The following is a 16,825-nucleotide window of genomic DNA, read 5'->3' as shown; positions in this document are numbered from 1 at the left end:
GGTCCATAATCTGACCCTGCAGGTGCATTTGGTGTGGTTCATTTGCTTGAAATTGACTATTAAATCACCATAATCGGATTAAGAAGTATAAATTTTTATGCTTGAATATTTACAAAATTCCTAGACTGTAGATTTTCAAACCTTAAAAAAACCTTCTTTTACATCGGATGATTCAAGAGTCTGTTTCTATAAAACCAAGCATCTAGATCGCATCTGTAAGGTGAAAGTTTAAAAAAGATACAAAACAAAAATATGAAAATCTCAGTGCATACCAAATTGCATATTTTGCTGGTTTACATATTTCAATTACCTTATATATATATAATGATGTGAAGCTAATTTAAAAGCTCTTAAAATTAAAAAAAAAAATCAGTTTTTATCAGATAAATATCATGTCAGTATTATAATATTTTCAGAATTATTTTGAAAATATCATTGATGGAAGCTTGTGGAGAAGCGTGCAACTCTAACCCCAACAAGGGAAGGGCATAGTTGTTGACAATTGGTCCTAGAGGGCCTAGATATATACTTAACCACATCTTAACAAATAATGGGGCCAAATGGTGAACACTACAAGTGGATGGTGCGTCAACAAAGACACGTTCTTTTGGGATCATATCAATGTTGAGAAGATCATGATAAATTGTGATATTTTCAAAATAGGGTAGATATATATTTGTGATATCAACCAAGCCGAAAATGTAAACCACAAAAGAGGGATAATGACCTGACCTACATTTAGGGATGTGCAATGACTAGCTCAGGTTGACCCGTTTAAGCTCGTTTCGAACTCGTTCAAAAAAATAAATGAGCCGAGCTTAAACAAGCAATCCAGCTCGGATAAGCTCAGTAAGCCCAATTAAGCTCGGTTCACATAGTTATATAAAAAATAGATTTTATATATGTATGTGTTTTTTTCATGGTTATAAAAAGAGGTCTTACCTTAACAGGTAAGTTATTGGTCATCTTTAAAAGTGAAAATTCCACAGTTTCCCTCTCTTTCAAAAGAATATTTTACACAAAGTTTAAAAACGTTTTTAAATTAAAAGTGTTCAGCTCGAGTCGAGAACATTTTACACAAATTTCACAAAGTTTAAAAATATTTATAAAATTAAAACTGTTCAGCTCAAACGAGCTGATCCAGGAAAAAGGTTGTTTAGTCAAGCTTGAACAACCAGATTTTCTTCACGAGTTGAGTCAGCCCAAGCTGGGCTTGAATCCGGCTTGTATGCATCTCACATTAACTAAAAACTCATGTCATATTATAGTAAAATTTTCAGTCAAAGCTTGTTTTTTTTTTTTTTTTATCCAAAGAAAACCCGTATTGATTCCTGACTTATTAGCCAAGGATAGTTCCATCCCTGCCTTACCTCCATTTCTATAATCATCCCCATCCTTTTAATAACATACCAAAAAGATTAAGAAACGTCAATGCATGTGACGGAAACTTCCATCCTTCAGTTAAATGATCAATTTACCCCGCGAGGGCTCCTTGTTTGTGATAGATTAGGAAAACTTTGATTGAAGCAAAGTTTTGATATTCCATTAATCTGAATTTTTTTGGTTTTAAAAGTTACTAGGATGGCTTTGTCATAATTTATTAAGTAATCATAATTTTACAATAAAAAAAAAAGGAAAGGAACCCACAGAGTGTTACGCTGCTAGGACAGTGAACGTAAGCGACTAGATCTCTAATCATGGGGGCGGTTTCTTCCTGTTAATATATAAAAAAAAAAACAGGAGCCTTCCGACTGATGACCATGCATCTTCAATAACCTTCTTCTCATGAATAGAAAGCCTCAAACAACTTGATGATTTATATTCCCATTCAAAACCAGTCCATACAATCTTCACTCGAGCTTCAATGACTCTCTCTCTCTCTCTCTCTCTCTCTCTCTAGAAGGTTGTACGTGTCCCTTTGTCATAACTCACCTTTGATTGCTCCATTCGTGTGCCCTCCCTTGCACTTTTCTCATGGGCAGTGCCACGCACGTCTCTGTTTAATGCAAGAGAGAGAGAGAGATGGTCATGGGAAGTCTTCAGAAAAATTACAGAAGGGGGACAATTTGACCGTTTTGATGATCACTAACTACAGTTTATCATTGACCATGGTTAATTCACGGGTTATTTGTTGGTAGGATGTAGTTGCCATAACATTGATAAGGTAGGGATGGTTATGCTGATAGGCATGTGACAGGGATGAATTTGTCTTTAGTTAATAAGTCAGGGATCAATATGGAAAAAGCCCAAACTTCAAGGGACCATGACTGATGACACACATTACTTGGAAAGGAAATTCATAGGAAACAACTTTCCTATATGAATGTCTCTGGCTGCCAATTGGCCATCACAAGGAACAAGGGCAAGGCAACACTAAGAGCAGATCAGGTCATGTTGTATATAACAAATCATCGGTTATATTCAATTCCCACCGCATATCTGATCACTTGGGAATTGTGAGAGTGAGGCCCACCCGCATTCCATTCAATTGAGATGTATGGTGGGGATTGAATATTACCTCTGACTGGTAATATAGGATATGACCTGATTTTCTCTTGGCACCACTCACCACTCTTCCATGAGCATTTGTTGGTAATAGAAGGGCCAAACTATCGTACTATTTAATGGGTTAATCTAACTTTACATACTGTACATTAATGCTACCAATTCTCAACTCACTGAAATCCCATGAACACATTTGTTTCGGTCGTCCACAAGGCGTTCAGTGTAAATATGTAAAAATCAATGGAACTGCTAGATGGTACCATAAAGGTACCCAACGTAAGCCCTATATATAACCATGCATGGGATCTGGACCAGGGATACCGGATACGCTATAGGACCGAAAATGTGTTTCGAAACAGGAAACACCACTTTTCCAAAACATGTTGGAAACACCAAAAAATTTATGAAAAAACATGTTTCTCATATTGGGAAACATATTTTCTGTGTTTCTCAAACGTTTTCCGTACTTTTCTCATGTTTTTCCCTTTACTGGGATACATGTTTCTCATATCTATTAAGTTTTTTCTTCTTGTTAAACGTTTTCCATTAGCTTCGGGTGTTTCCCAATTTGTTTCATGTTTCCTGTTTCACATGCACCTGAAAAACCTTTCACCGATCCAACTGCCATGTAAGATATAATTTAGGGTAATTTTCCTACGGAAAATTTATGTTTGGCTGCCTTAGGTTTCAAATATCTAAAAACATGTGCCTTTCACCAATCTAACTGCCATGCAAGATACAATTTAGGGTAAATTTCATATGGCAAATTTATGTTTAGCTGCCTTAGGTTTCAAATATCTAAAAAGGCTAACATGACCGCTTGAATTGATCTTTCTTTCTAAAATTACTTGATTACTTTTAAGTATTAGGGTTGCAAATGGGTCGGATCCAAGAAGAGAGATTTGCAAACTTTGGCTGTTCGGGATCCGAACCAACCCGATTCTTCAATGTATTTTGGGATCCGAAACCCGACCCCATTTGCATCCCTATTAAGTATATCTACAAAAGGGGCATTCAATAATTTAAAGAAAAAAGTTAAAATTATCATCTTCAAGAGTTGGCTAAAGTCGGTTTGGAGGTGAATAAAAGAGCAACTCTCGCGGCCGTTGGAGCAATTTTTTTAGAAGACTAGGCATCTATCTTAAGTATTTAAACCTGATGCGGCTAAACATATATTTACCAAAGCTTAGCCGCCTACATGTAAATTATTCAATAATTTAACTTTGAGCTCACTTTACAATTCAAGCTCATCTACAATTAAAAGAAGATTCAGCTCAATAGATCCAAAACTTGCTTTAATGCACTTTAATTTGTCATTCAACCTTTCTCTCGGTCAAACAAATGTGTCTCATCTTAGGCTGCTATGACTTGCTTTAAAACCCATTTTAAAGTAAAGTATGAAAAGTCACACGGACATACATAAGAGAAAGAGAGGTGAAGTGTTATATATAGTACTAGAATATGAGAACTAGAAATATGGTCATTTTCAACACTTTTTTTTTGTAAATTCAGCCATGTGGTGGATGTGCTTGGCACCGTGAATTTGCTGGGAATCAACAATTGGATCTTGTATTTTTTTTATAAAATAATGCAATTTTTTAATGCTTGAATATTTATAAAATTATGAACTATTGATTTTAAAGTTTTAAAAAAATCTCTTTTATGCATCAAAATGGGATGATTCAACAGTGGGTGGTTCCTATAAAACCAAACATGTAAATCACATCTAGACAGTTAGATTCAAGAGAAAAGAACAAAAAATCATGAAAATCATGGTTCACATTAGTTCTCATATTTTCAGTTTTCATAATCCAGTGAATAGAATATGATAACTCGAACTAGTATATATATATATATATATATAAGAAAACTGAAATATGTAAACTAGTATAAACCGAGATTTTCATAGGTTTTTTTGAAAATCTAACCTGTGCATATGCATTCGGTGTGGTCCATTTGTTTGAAATCAACTATTGGATCATGGTAATCGGATCAAGAAATGTGATTTTATATGCTTGAATATTTACAAAAAAATTGAGCCATTGATTTTCAAGCCTTAAAAGATTCTTCTTATACATCATAATTGGATGATCTAAGAGTCTGTTTCTATGAAGCCAAGCATCTACATTGCATTTGTACAGTGAAATTTTAGAAAAAAAATTAAAAAATTTATTAAAATCTCGGTTCCTGCCAGTTTACATATTTTGTTCATATATATAGTCACTAGAATATGAGAACTGATATGTGAACCACGATTTTCATAATTTTTTTTATTCTTTTCTCTTAAATCTAATGGTACATATGTGATTTACATGCTTGGTTTCATAAGAATACGCTCTTAAATCATTTGATTTTGATGCATAAATGAGAGTTTTTTAAAACTTTAAAACCAATGACTCATATTCTTCATAAATATTCATGCATTCAAAAATCATATTTTTTCAATCCAATGGTTGATTCCTAGCAAATTCATCATGCCAAGCACATCCACATAGTTGGATTTGCAAAAAAAGTTTTGAAAATACCATATTTTCAGTTCTTATATTTTGGTTCTCATATTTCAGGATTCTATGAGTTTATAGAGAAATGGGTACGTATGTGCTAAATGAAACTTGGTAAATGGGTTTTTCTGCTCTTTTGGTATTTTTTTTTTACAATTTTAACCCCATAAATGTGCTAAGCATAGTTAATTTACTAAGAATTCACACCTGAATCATGTGTTTTTATGAAAAAAATGATATTTGGAGGCTCGGAAATTTACAAAGGTATAAAAACTCATCCATGTGTGGGAATCAAAACACTTCAAGAACTGATCACTGTAAAATCAAGTACACGTTTAATTTAGCATATTTCATTTAGCTTAATCTTAGTATATATATACAAAAATGTATAGGTGCATGATCACTTTCTAACATGACCAAAACAAACTCGCGCTATGGATGCTCTGCACAAGGTTCCGCCAAATAACCCTTTTAGCGGCAACTTTTGTTGCCGCTAAAAGTCACCGCTGAGACTTTTATCGCTGCTAAAAGTCTCAATGCGGAAACACTTTAGCTGAGCGTCCATAGTAGAAAGTTCATTTTGGTCATATTAAAAAATGATCCTGCACCTATACACTACTCTTTCTTTATATATATATATATATATATATATATATATATATATATATATATATATATATATAGAGAGAGAGAGAGAGAGAGAGAGAGAGGATGGTTGGTGGTCGTGGTCTCCAAGATGTTAAGCATCACAGACAGCCTCTTCCCACAGCAATTTGGCGACGATCACGTGATACCTCGTGACTCTTAACCCGACCTCAATCCAGCACAAGTAACATTAAAAAAATGAGAGAAAAAGAAAGGAATCTCTCTCTTCCATCCCCCCAATAACAGAAAAGCTTACAACCGCGACATTTATCTAAAATCATTCCCCATCATTAATTAACAATTACTTTCACTTACCCTAAAATAATGCATCACAAAACACGAAGCATCTTCTCCGCACCACCTTGAATTCATGGTGTCTCATTTTGGGGGTGGGGATAAGGGTGTCAACGGGTCGGGTTTTGTTCGGACTAAGGTGGAGCCACACTTGGGTCAGATTTTTAGGTATGGTATAGGTTCCAGACTCAGGTCTAATCAAGTCCATTATAAGAAAAATCATACTGGGATCCCATAAGAATTACATGAACCAAACCAAGACCATACCCAGTAAAAATCATATTTTTTTTTATCATTTTTACATTGAAAAAATGAGGATCTTAATCAGAACTCCAGTCGGGTCTGGGTCTGGGTCTGGGTCTGGGTCTGGTATGAAATTTTATGAACTATACTCTGATCCATGTATTAATAGGACCTTCAGGTAATTCGGACCTGGGTCTTAATCAGATCTTATTATTTATCACCATACTCGGACCTTATAGGGTTTGGTTCGGGTCGAATCTGGATAAATCAAGCCCGTTGACACCCCCTATAGGTGGGGAGGGCTGAGCCGTGAACGGTGGAAACCCTCACACCCTCATGACCTGTGGTGGGACCCACCCGTTTATCCGTTTTTTGAAATCTGCTTGAGTCTTTTGTCTTGGGGAAAAGGAGACCCGTGCGGGATATATATGACAAACGCAATGGTCCATATCGGAGGGTTGCCCACGGGGTGCAAGTCGCTTCCCCACCTCAGATCCAGCAGAATTGGACCCGCCTTGTTAACTTATTGGGTCTGGTGACGGTTTACCACATTTAATTGTGACTAGACACATAGTGGATTTGGTATAGGTGGTACCTGTGTGCCCATTCAAAATCCAGTGTGTGATCTTGTTGATCCAGCAACTTAGTTCAGTTTCCTCCTGCTTTTACACCATAGTCACTAATATCGCCAGTGTCTTGAGATTGTGCTTAAAAACTCTGATACCTTTGAAATATTATCCTTTTTTTTTTAAATATCACATCTTTAACCTGATAATAACAAGATAAAAACGCTATTTTCCTAGTTTTTTTACATTATTTTGGTTGTTTATTACTTTATATTTTATGTATTTATATACACCAATATTTCCCAGATATTTTACCGAGAAAAACTTGTTTTTTAAGATATTGTGAGATTTTCTCGTGTTATTTTTTCCCAAGAATGAAATTTGTGACTATGGCTTACGAGCGCACACCACCAAAATGGACCCTGAAATCCAATCCAGGTAATGGTCCCAAATTCAATTAAAGCTACATGAGCCTCATTTGCATGTAATCATTCATGTTAACCACGCAAAACTTATTATAAGTGCATTAGCACAAATCAAGAAGCTACTCACTTTAAAAAACAAAACAAAAACACAGTCTACTAATTAAAACAGTCAAATTAGATTAATTTAAACTGGTTGTCATGTGTGGTGGCTTTGTAGAAACAAAATCCTTCTCTCTCTCTCTCTCTCTCCTTGTCCTTTTCTCACTTGATTGCTGACACGTGGTCTCCACCGCACGTGGGCTCAACACCCCTCTCTCTCTCTCTTCTTTCTCTCTCTACCCCCTTCAATTGTTTCCACCAAAGGCTCTCTCTCTCTCTCTCTCTACAGTTCACCCTCCGTGCACGGCTATGTCGCACTCGCACGTGCTTAGCATCTATGGCCCAATTTTGTCCTCCCCTTTAGATCACGCTGCCCCTCCCCCCACGCCACTCGCACGTGCGAACCCTTTTGGTCCCTCCCCCCATTCAGAAGAGAACGACGGCCATCTTTTGGTTAGTTCTCTCCATTAATGAAGGAGATGGACCCCCCATCTCTCTCTCTCTCTCTTTTTGGTTAGATCTTCTTACTTACACCCCCCCCCCCCCCCTTTAAGAAAAGACCCAAACTGCCCCTAATTGGGTCGTCCTGTCTGTTGGTCTCTGCAGGGGCATTCTTGTCCACAAAAGAACTGTTGTTAAAGTGCACGGTGCAACCAAACAATGCCATATTTCGCCAATTCTAGCAAAATTTTCTGTCCCCAAAGCCCATCATCTCCAAGTGTACGTTTGGACTACTACCCTGCGTTTGCATGATGAAACAATGACCAATTTCATGAACTTCAATCAATACATTTACCATGTTAGTGAGTGCATGAAATTCTGCCCCCCTTATTATAAACTCCAGCCACTTCAAAGCTTATGAAAACTTTGCTATTAATATGCATTACACGTGACCATAGTTTATTTCAACTCTTCAACGTTTTCATGATATTGTTTGGAGTTCACAAACTTGGTCAAGTCATTTTATCAGCTTAGTTTAAACCCAAGTCCCCTCATCCCACTGACAGTGGCGTTGAACTATGAGAGGGAATCTGTGATGCATTGATGACTTCACTCTCCCCCTCTGTCTTGCTCTAGGTTGTCTTGTTCCAATCTCATTGTGAATAGAGGTCATTCCCGCTGCTGATGACCATCTATCTCAACATTTCTCGAGATAGACACCACACCCATCTTGAAAAATGCCAAGATGTGTGGCTGTCAAGCAGGCCGCTGCATGCCCATTAAGGAGTGATGCTGCATATAACGCCAAGTCTTGTGAAGAAGGGGAAAACGCCACACTACACTAGAGTGTAACAATACCATTGCCACCCACACTGGCAGAGGACTTGAAGGGTTTTACCAGTAACCAACCTGAGGCCTACCAATGGGTGGACACCACCAAACTGTTCTTATGGATTTAACACTAATCACCATCATCATATTAACTTCTTAGTTGCTTCTCTGCTATATCAAATCAATGTGGTCTTACTGATTAAACCAACTGAGCGATCACCATATAAATCAAGTTGAGGTAAGCATAATAAATAAAGAAAACCGTGGCATCATCCCTAAGGTAGGGGAGGAGAATGTCAAAGCCCAACATCAGCCACATGCTGGAGTTGACCGGAAAACGACTGCGTTTTCGGGCAGATGCCGACGGAAAAGGACGCCTGAGTGGGACAAGGGCAGACCCACCAGCAACCCAAGGGAGGCACAGTGGCCCATTTGTCCTCTTAGCCAGAGAGGTAGGAAAGCTGCACCCACACCTCTCCCCACCTCACGCTTTCAATGACCTCGCTTTCACACCTTGGCTGGTTTTGGGGACATGGTGGTCTTCTGTCACTGTCCTGCAGAGAGAGAGAGAGAAAGAGAGAGAGTATATACAACCAATTTATGTATAAGACAAGATGTAGAGGATACATTATACATATACATGGATAAAACTAACAAGGTGAAAATTGAAGATATAAAAAGTAAAAAATCGGGATAATTTCTTCGCTCTTTCCCGTTTTCCCCCTGCAGTAAAAATTTCACCTCCCTCCTCAGCTCCCTCTGCCTGAAACAACACGAGGAGAAAGTATCTGCAAATTTAACCAAGAAAAACAAAATCTCTGCTGGTTTGTGCTTCTCTGCTCTAGCTTGGCTACCAGTGATGGCTACTGCTGCTTCTGCTCGGGAGCCTCCTTGAGGCTGACGTCAAGGGAGCCGAAGCTGGCGTCCAGCTCGGCGGCGTTGCGGCCGGAGCCGGCGTGGAGCTCCTTGAACATGGCCATAACCTGCAGCATTGTCGGTCTCCTCCACGGCCGGTCGTCAAGGCACTGGCAGGCTATCTTGAGGTGCTGCAGCAGCTCAATCTCTAGCCCCGGGTGGTCCTTGGTCCTCAGCGCCGGGTCGAACACGTCGCTGATCTTGAGCTTGGCGTGCTGCTTGACCCACCCCACCAGGTTGTTGTCGCCGAAGTCCGACGAGTCCGTGGGCTGCCGGCCGGTGAGCAGCTCCAGCAGCACGACCCCGAAGCTGTAGACGTCGCCCTTGGTGCTGCACCGGAAGCTCTGGTAGTACTCGGGCGGGACGTAGCCTGGAGTGCCGGCGAGGGTGCTGACGCTCAGGTGGGTGTCCATGGCGCTCATCAACCTCGCCATCCCGAAGTCCGACACCCTAGCCTCCAGGTTCTCGTCCAGCAGCACGTTGCTGGACTTCATGTCCCTGTGAATTATGTGGGGGATGCAGCTGTGGTGCAGGAACGCCAAGCCCCGCGCAGCCCCGACGGCGATCTTCCGGCGCTTCGGCCAGTCGAGCTTGATCCCGCTCTTCTTCTGGTCGTGCAGCACGTCGTCCAGGCTGCCGTATCTCATGTACTCGTAGACGAGAAGCCGCTCCTCCCCGACCTTGCAGTAGCCCAGCAGGGGGACCAGGTTCCGGTGCTTGATCTTGCCGATCGTCTCCATCTCGGCCGTGAACTCTCGGTCGCCCTGGCCGCTCACGTGGATGAGCTTCTTGATCGCAACGACGCTGCCGTCCTTGAGCTGGGCCTTGTAGACGTCGCCGAACCCGCCGGAGCCGATCATGCTGTCGTGGTGGAAGTTGTTGGTGGCCTCCAGCAGGTCGGCAAAGGTGAGCTTCCGCAGCGGCTTCTCGAACGCGGCGAGGCTGATGCTCAGCGCCTCCCGGCTGGTGGCCGTGAGCTTCCACCCGGTGGTGCGCGTGTGCGTCCCCGACGACTGGTTGTCCCCGAAGGCTTCGGCGGCAGCAGCCGCCTCCTTCTTCCGCCGCTTTCGGCTCTCGACGGCGACGATTATGATGCCGAAGATGCAGAAGAGGGAGAAGAGGAGACCCATCGCCACGCTCCCCGCCAGGGACGCCTGCTTCCCGTGGGACTTCCCGCGGCCCTGCGAAGCAGGGGAGGCGGACGACGAGCCGTCCCTGCAGGGGGGCAGGGGAAGGCCGCAGAGGTCGGAATTGTTCTCGAACAGGTACGCCGGGAACGAGAAGAGCTGCCCGCCGTTGGGGATCGGGCCGCTGAGGTTGTTGTTGGAGACGTCGATCGCCGAGAGTAGGGAGAGGCCGGAGAAGGAAGGGGGGATCGGTCCCTGCAGATGGTTGTGGGAGAGGAAGAGCTCGTTCATCCTGGTGAGCTTCCCCAATTCGTTCGGGATCTCGCCGGTCAGCAAATTGTGGCCGAGGTTGAGCACGTTCAGGTAGAACAACGAGCCGAGCTCCGGCGGGATGGGGCCGGAGAGGAAGTTGTAGGAGAGGTCCAGGAAGATGATGCTGCCGTTGTTGCTGAAGGTGTAGTGGGTGTCGCCCATGTAGGTCCTGGTGAAGTTGCAGGCGTGGCGGGTGGGCACCCTCACGAGCTGCTCCGGCCGGATGCCGGCGAACTCGAGGAGGCTTCCGGCGCCGCGGCAGGTGGGGCTCCCATCGTTCTTCAGGTAGACGAAGGGCTTGCCGGAGATGAGGCCAACGGCGACGCTGCCCGACTGCTTGGCCAGCGAGCCCGGGATCGGCCCGCTGAGGTGGTTGCTGTTCAGGTCCAGCCAGATGAGGCTCTTGCAGTCTCCGAGCTCCGGCGGGATAACGCCGGAGAAGGAGTTGTTCTTGAGCTGCAGGATGGCGAGCTTGGAGAGGCGGCCGATCCAGGAAGGGATCTCGCCGGAGAGGAGGTTCGACGAGAGCGAGATCCAGTTGAGGTTGGAGCAGTTGCTCAGGCCGGCCGGGATGCTCCCGGTGAGCCCGTTGTTGTCGAGGATCAGGTTCTCCAGGGTGCTGATCCTCGAGAGCTCCTGCGGGATGGCGCCGCTGAGCAGGTTCAGCCACATGACGAGGTCCCGGAGGCGGCCTAGCTCGCCGAGGCTCGCCGGAATCGTCCCCGTGAGGTAATTAAAGCTCAGGTCCAGGGAGACGAGCTCCGAGCAGTTGCTCAGCGTCTCCGGGATGGGGCCGACGAAGAGATTGTTCTGGAGGTAGAGCTCCCTGAGGGAGTTCCTTGGGTTCCGGCAGATGCCCTCCGGTATCGACGCGGCGATGCTGTTGGAGCTCAGATCCAGCGTCTCTAGTCTGGAGAGGTTCGCGAGGAGGTTCGCCGGAAGCTCGCCGGAGAAGTCGTTATAGGAGAACAGGATGCCCTTGAGGTTGCTCAAGAAGGCCAGGGTTCTGGAGGGCAGGTCGCCGGAAAAGCTGTTCTCGCTGAGGTTGATGATCTCAAGCGCGGAGCAGCCGGCGAGCGACGAAGGGATGCCGCCCGAGAAGTTGTTCGCGGACAGGTCGAGATGGAGCAGAGAGGAGCAAGAGGTGAAGAGGGATGCTGGGAGCTCACCTTGGAGGTGGTTATCGGAGAGGGAGAGGTACTGGAGGCTGCCGCCGAACCCCGCGGCCGGGATCCCTGCGGAGAAGGCGTTTGCCGACAGGTTGAGGTGCGTCAGCTGCCGGCAACCGGCAATGCCGTCGCCGATCCTGCCGGACAGCTTGTTCGCCGAGAGGTCCAGCCGCCCCAGGGAGGCGCAGGAGCCGAGATCCGGCATCCCGCCGGAGAAGTTGTTCGCCGAGAGGTCGAGGTCGTGGAGGTTCGCGCACCCGGCGATCGGAATCCGACCGGATACGGAGTTTCCGCGGAGGCTCAACACCTTGAAGGTTCTGCACACACCGGAGGAGAGTATCCACGCGAGCGCGCCGTCGCCGGAGATGTCGTTGAAGCTCAGGTCGAGCTCCTCGAGCGCCGGAGGCAACGTTCCGCCTCCTGCGGGGGAGGCAGCCGAGAAGGAGAGTCCGTTGCCGGAGAAATTCAATCGCGCCAGGCTGGGACAGGAGCTAAGGCCGGAGAGGGAAGAGAGGTCGCCGGAGATGGAGTTTCCGGCGAGGTCAAGTTTGGCGAGTCCCTTGGAGCAGGCGAACCCGACGAATGCGGAGAGGTTTCCAGTGACATTGGCGGACCTCAGGTAGAGTCCCTCCAGTCCCGCCAAGCCCATCAGGGATGCGGCCACGCTTCCGAGATTAACAATCAGCTGCCGCGAGCTCAGGTCCACAGATGAGACACGGCCGTCGGCGGAGCAGGCGACGCCGGAGAAGGAGCAGGCGTCGGCGCCGGGGAGCCAGTCCTGGAGGGAGCCGGCGTTGGAGACGGCGTCCTTGAAGGCGAGCAGGCGCCGGGAGTCGTCGCCTGCACCACCGGAGGTGGAGAGCCCCCGCGCCGATGCAGCCTCCACCCTGCGTCCGCGGACGGAGGTCGGAAAGAGGAAGAGGAGAAGGAGGAAGGTTCCGAAGGTTCTGGAAGTTTCCATGGGGGATGAGACCTTTACGTTGCTTTTCTTCATTCTGGTTTCGGAAACGGCTGCTGCTCCATTAGCTAATCCACTTATCGAACGAGAGAGAGATTGCAGAGAGTCAAAAAGACGAGAGCTAAGGGATGGGGGCGGTACTTATAATAGGAAGAGAGAGAGAGGATGAGCTGGTGGTCACATGGCAAGTGAAGGAAGAAGGCTTGGACATGAAGGGGTTTTTTTAATTTTATTTATGGGGAAGTGTTTGGTCGATTTCCTACATAATGATTAAAAAAAAAAAAAAACTGGGAAATTGCGTGGCCTTTGGGTTTTAGAGTCAGATGGGTGGTGCGCAGCCGCAGCCTGCCGATGGATAAAAGTGAATTCAGATGACGTTTTACACCTTCATGTATTAGAAAATGACGCATATGGTCCTGGAGTGGAAGGTGATTGTGCTACGTCTTCACTAGACTTTTTCACCCCACCCCCCTTGAATGATTTTAAAATGACGTACATGCCCCTGATTCGTCGCTAAAGGTTGGATGATACGGCCGCGTTGCTTATCTTATCTTGAGAAGCGTACCAACGGGGGCTCCCCTTGTCTGCAACGAGCACGTCACAATGGCATTCGGGGTTTTCTTTTTTCGCTTCGGCCATAGTTCCTCATCATAAAAAAAAAAAATTTAGTATAACTTGTAGGGATCTGACTAACCCCAGTTTTCTTTGTTAAAAAAAAATTTTGAACATGCTAAAATACATCTTACAGTTTAGATCTATCGTAAAATACTTAACCTATGAAGCTTAATCCAACAGAACGAGAAAAGATAGCTTAATATATATATTTATTTATAGGGTAGGCCAGATTAAGCCCACATGACTAATAAGTGGGCTAGGGTTTTCTTAATGAGTCGGGCCCGCCCCATTGCCCACACCGAAATAAGACTGCCTAGTGCCTAGCTAATTGTGAAAAGATCAAGTGCAATAATAAGATTGCACAAATATATGTGCATTAATCACCCTTCATCTCGGGGACAGGGCCTGTCAGTTTTGGGCCCAAGGCTTGATAGAGGGCGATCAGGTGCTTAATGTACAAATTTGGTGCCATGTGATTGCACGACTCCTGCTAATTTGGCGATGATAAAAAATTGTTTTATTTTTTAATTTGTTTTTTTTTTTATGCCTCAAACATACCGTACCATTTCAACAATGCAAGCGTCACTTTAAAAAATCTCAAGGCTTAGCTTGTCTTTTCTGTAAACTAGAGGGTACACGTCAGACCGTTTGCTGGTCTAGTCCAAAATCATATCACGAAGTTTCAGCGAAAAATAGCTAAGTACCAAAATATCCTTGGAAATTTTTATTAATCTCCAAAATACTATTTACGGAACCTTTTAAATAATCCACGGGAGAAGTACAAACCCTGTAGACCGTGAAAGCGACGAGTGCGTCCCTGACGTTCTCTTCAGAGTCTCGGCTCGCCTGGGTGCTTCAGTCCAAGTGAAGGTGGGTCCGGGTTTTTGGTCTCATTAATTCAGTACAGTATCTGGGTCAGGACTATGTTGCTATGGTTGAGGCTGGACCCTGCCCAACTTGGCCTGTCAGACTAGGGGTGGCAATCGGGTCGGGTTGGCTGATCGTGTCGTGTCAAAGGGTTGGTGGGTCAGCATACCTCAACACAAACCCGACCCGTTTATTAAACGGGTCAGCTGTGGCAAACACGAACCTAACCCATTTATTAAATGGGTAATCTGACACGACACGGTTAACCCGTTTAATAAACGGGTCAAGTCGACATGACCCGATTACACAACACGGTGACCTGTTTATTAAACGGGTCGAGCCGATAACATAGACCCGATCTTCCGATAATTCAAGATTCGGAAGAGGCGGAAGGGGTCTGGATAGAATAGAGAGACCAGTTCCCATTCAGAATAAAAGAAGAAATTCAAATCCAAAAAGAGAAACGGAAAAGAAGAAAACCTCCACCTATTGAGAAGAGGTGGCAGATTTCGCCAAGAAGAAGAGGATCGAGGGAAGAAGAAGTAGAACATTCACGACGAATGGCAAGAAGCTATATGCAGCTCTATCGATAAACAGCCAGAAGGTCGAAGCCGCCACGAGGACCGCAATGCAGACGTTTCGTTGCTTCCATAACAGGATATCAGCAACTGCAAGAGAAAACCTTATCTCTGATCAACAATCGACACCCAAAACCACAAAAACTCTGGTTAATTCCATCTCAAATCGAGCGAGAAACCAACGAAATCAATAAGCACAAGGTCGATTGAAAATCGTGATAAATGCAAACAAAAATTTTGCATATGTGGTAAAGATTCTAGAAAAGAACCTGCTCCCCCCACTGAGGGATCGATGAATATTGGACTTCTTAGGGTTAGGATTTTTTGTGGAAGGAGACAACTGGTTCTCGTCCATCTCGAGGAGAGGGAGATGAGAGAAATGTGAGGAGAGAGAGAGGAAGAGGAGCAGGCTTGAGTCGGGGCTCGGCCAAAACAACAGGAGAGGTCTCGGGCTCTGCGGTTGTGGCTTGTAAAGTTAGGAGTTAGGGTTAGATAAGTTAATAACATAATATATATATAAATAAACGGGTTGCAGGTTGACGGGTTCATGTAAACGGGTTGACCCACCCACCTAACCCGTTTATTAAACGGGTCAGACGGGTTGGCATACCCCTAACACGAACCCGACCCGTTTAATAAACGGGTTAGGCGGGTCGACCCGTTTACAATACCAACCCATTTAAGCCAAACCCAAACCGGTTAAGAAGGGGTTAGCAGGTCGTGTCAGATTTTGCCACCCCTATGTCAGACCCACTGCAATCATTTTGCTGATTTGGGTCCCAGCCAACCTGATCCGAACGCATAAAATGGACCTAGCACGCATTCCTGGTCTATCTTATGGTGCAAAACGGCCTGTGACAATGCAGGTCGCCAATTAATCTGACCTTAACCACAAGTCTGAACCGAATGGACCGAACCAACACCACCTACTGGGTTCCATGTAGGTATGTCAATGAGTCAGATTTTATCAGACATCCAACAGAGTTCGAATCTATTTAGTTGCATTTGGTAAGTCAAAACCATATCCAAGATTTTTTTCTACCAAATCGGACAAATATCCGAATCCATCTACATGTAACAAAGTGGATCTGTTATGCGCTTTTCACCATCCAAATCTGGTTAGCCAACATCCGATTAGTCAAATATCGTATTGGCTATATCCGATCCAAATCCTTGCTGTTTATATCCCTAGTTTCGTGAGCTTATCAAATTGCACTCTGGGGCTCCCAATGGGTGTATCCAGATCTGATCAGGTAACATGTAACTGGGTTTGTGATACATCGGATCAAGAATATGGGTGTCCAATCGAACCCTACCCTTATATACATTTTGGTAGGTTCGTGTAGGCCTTAACCAAATTGGATTGGTAGTTTTATACTCGTATCCAGAAATTTGCAATTGAGTTGGTAAGATACTTGACACAGATCCGACCCATACTGATAAACCTAGTCCCGTCTGAAAAAGCAAAAAAAAAAATTCTCTTGAGATTTTTTTTTAATGACAAGGAACCTCACTGAAGCGAGAAAAACCCTGGGTGGGGCCCCACGTGCACCAAAGGGGTTTGATCTGGTACCTTCATCTCAACACCCTCACAAGCCACTGGCCACATAGGCGACCCCGCAGTAGTGTTTTTTCGTGAGAAATTGATTTGTTTAATTTTTTCTCATATTTTTACCATCAAAATATTGGCAACATAATTACTTTAAAAAATATATTTTTACAAGGAAAAGTAAG

General features: G+C 44.5%; 1 protein-coding gene across 1 annotated transcript; it reads right to left on the bottom strand.

Annotated features, from left to right (window-relative positions):
* Positions 1-9,134: 9,134 nt before the first annotated feature.
* On the bottom strand, positions 9,135-13,474 carry LOC149815248 (protein BRASSINOSTEROID INSENSITIVE 1-like). Its single transcript, XM_089990098.1, has one exon. The coding sequence runs from the start codon at positions 13,065-13,067 to the stop codon at positions 9,414-9,416; it is 3,654 nt and encodes a 1,217-aa protein (XP_089846224.1). The 5' UTR covers positions 13,068-13,474; the 3' UTR covers positions 9,135-9,413.
* Positions 13,475-16,825: the final 3,351 nt, after the last annotated feature.

The sequence above is a fragment of the Nuphar pumila genome, chromosome 15 (genome assembly GCF_984573655.1).
Source record: "Nuphar pumila chromosome 15, dmNupPumi1.hap1.1, whole genome shotgun sequence".
Taxonomy (NCBI): Eukaryota; Viridiplantae; Streptophyta; class Magnoliopsida; order Nymphaeales; family Nymphaeaceae; genus Nuphar; species Nuphar pumila.
This window is presented reverse-complemented; position numbering and strand designations above follow the sequence as displayed.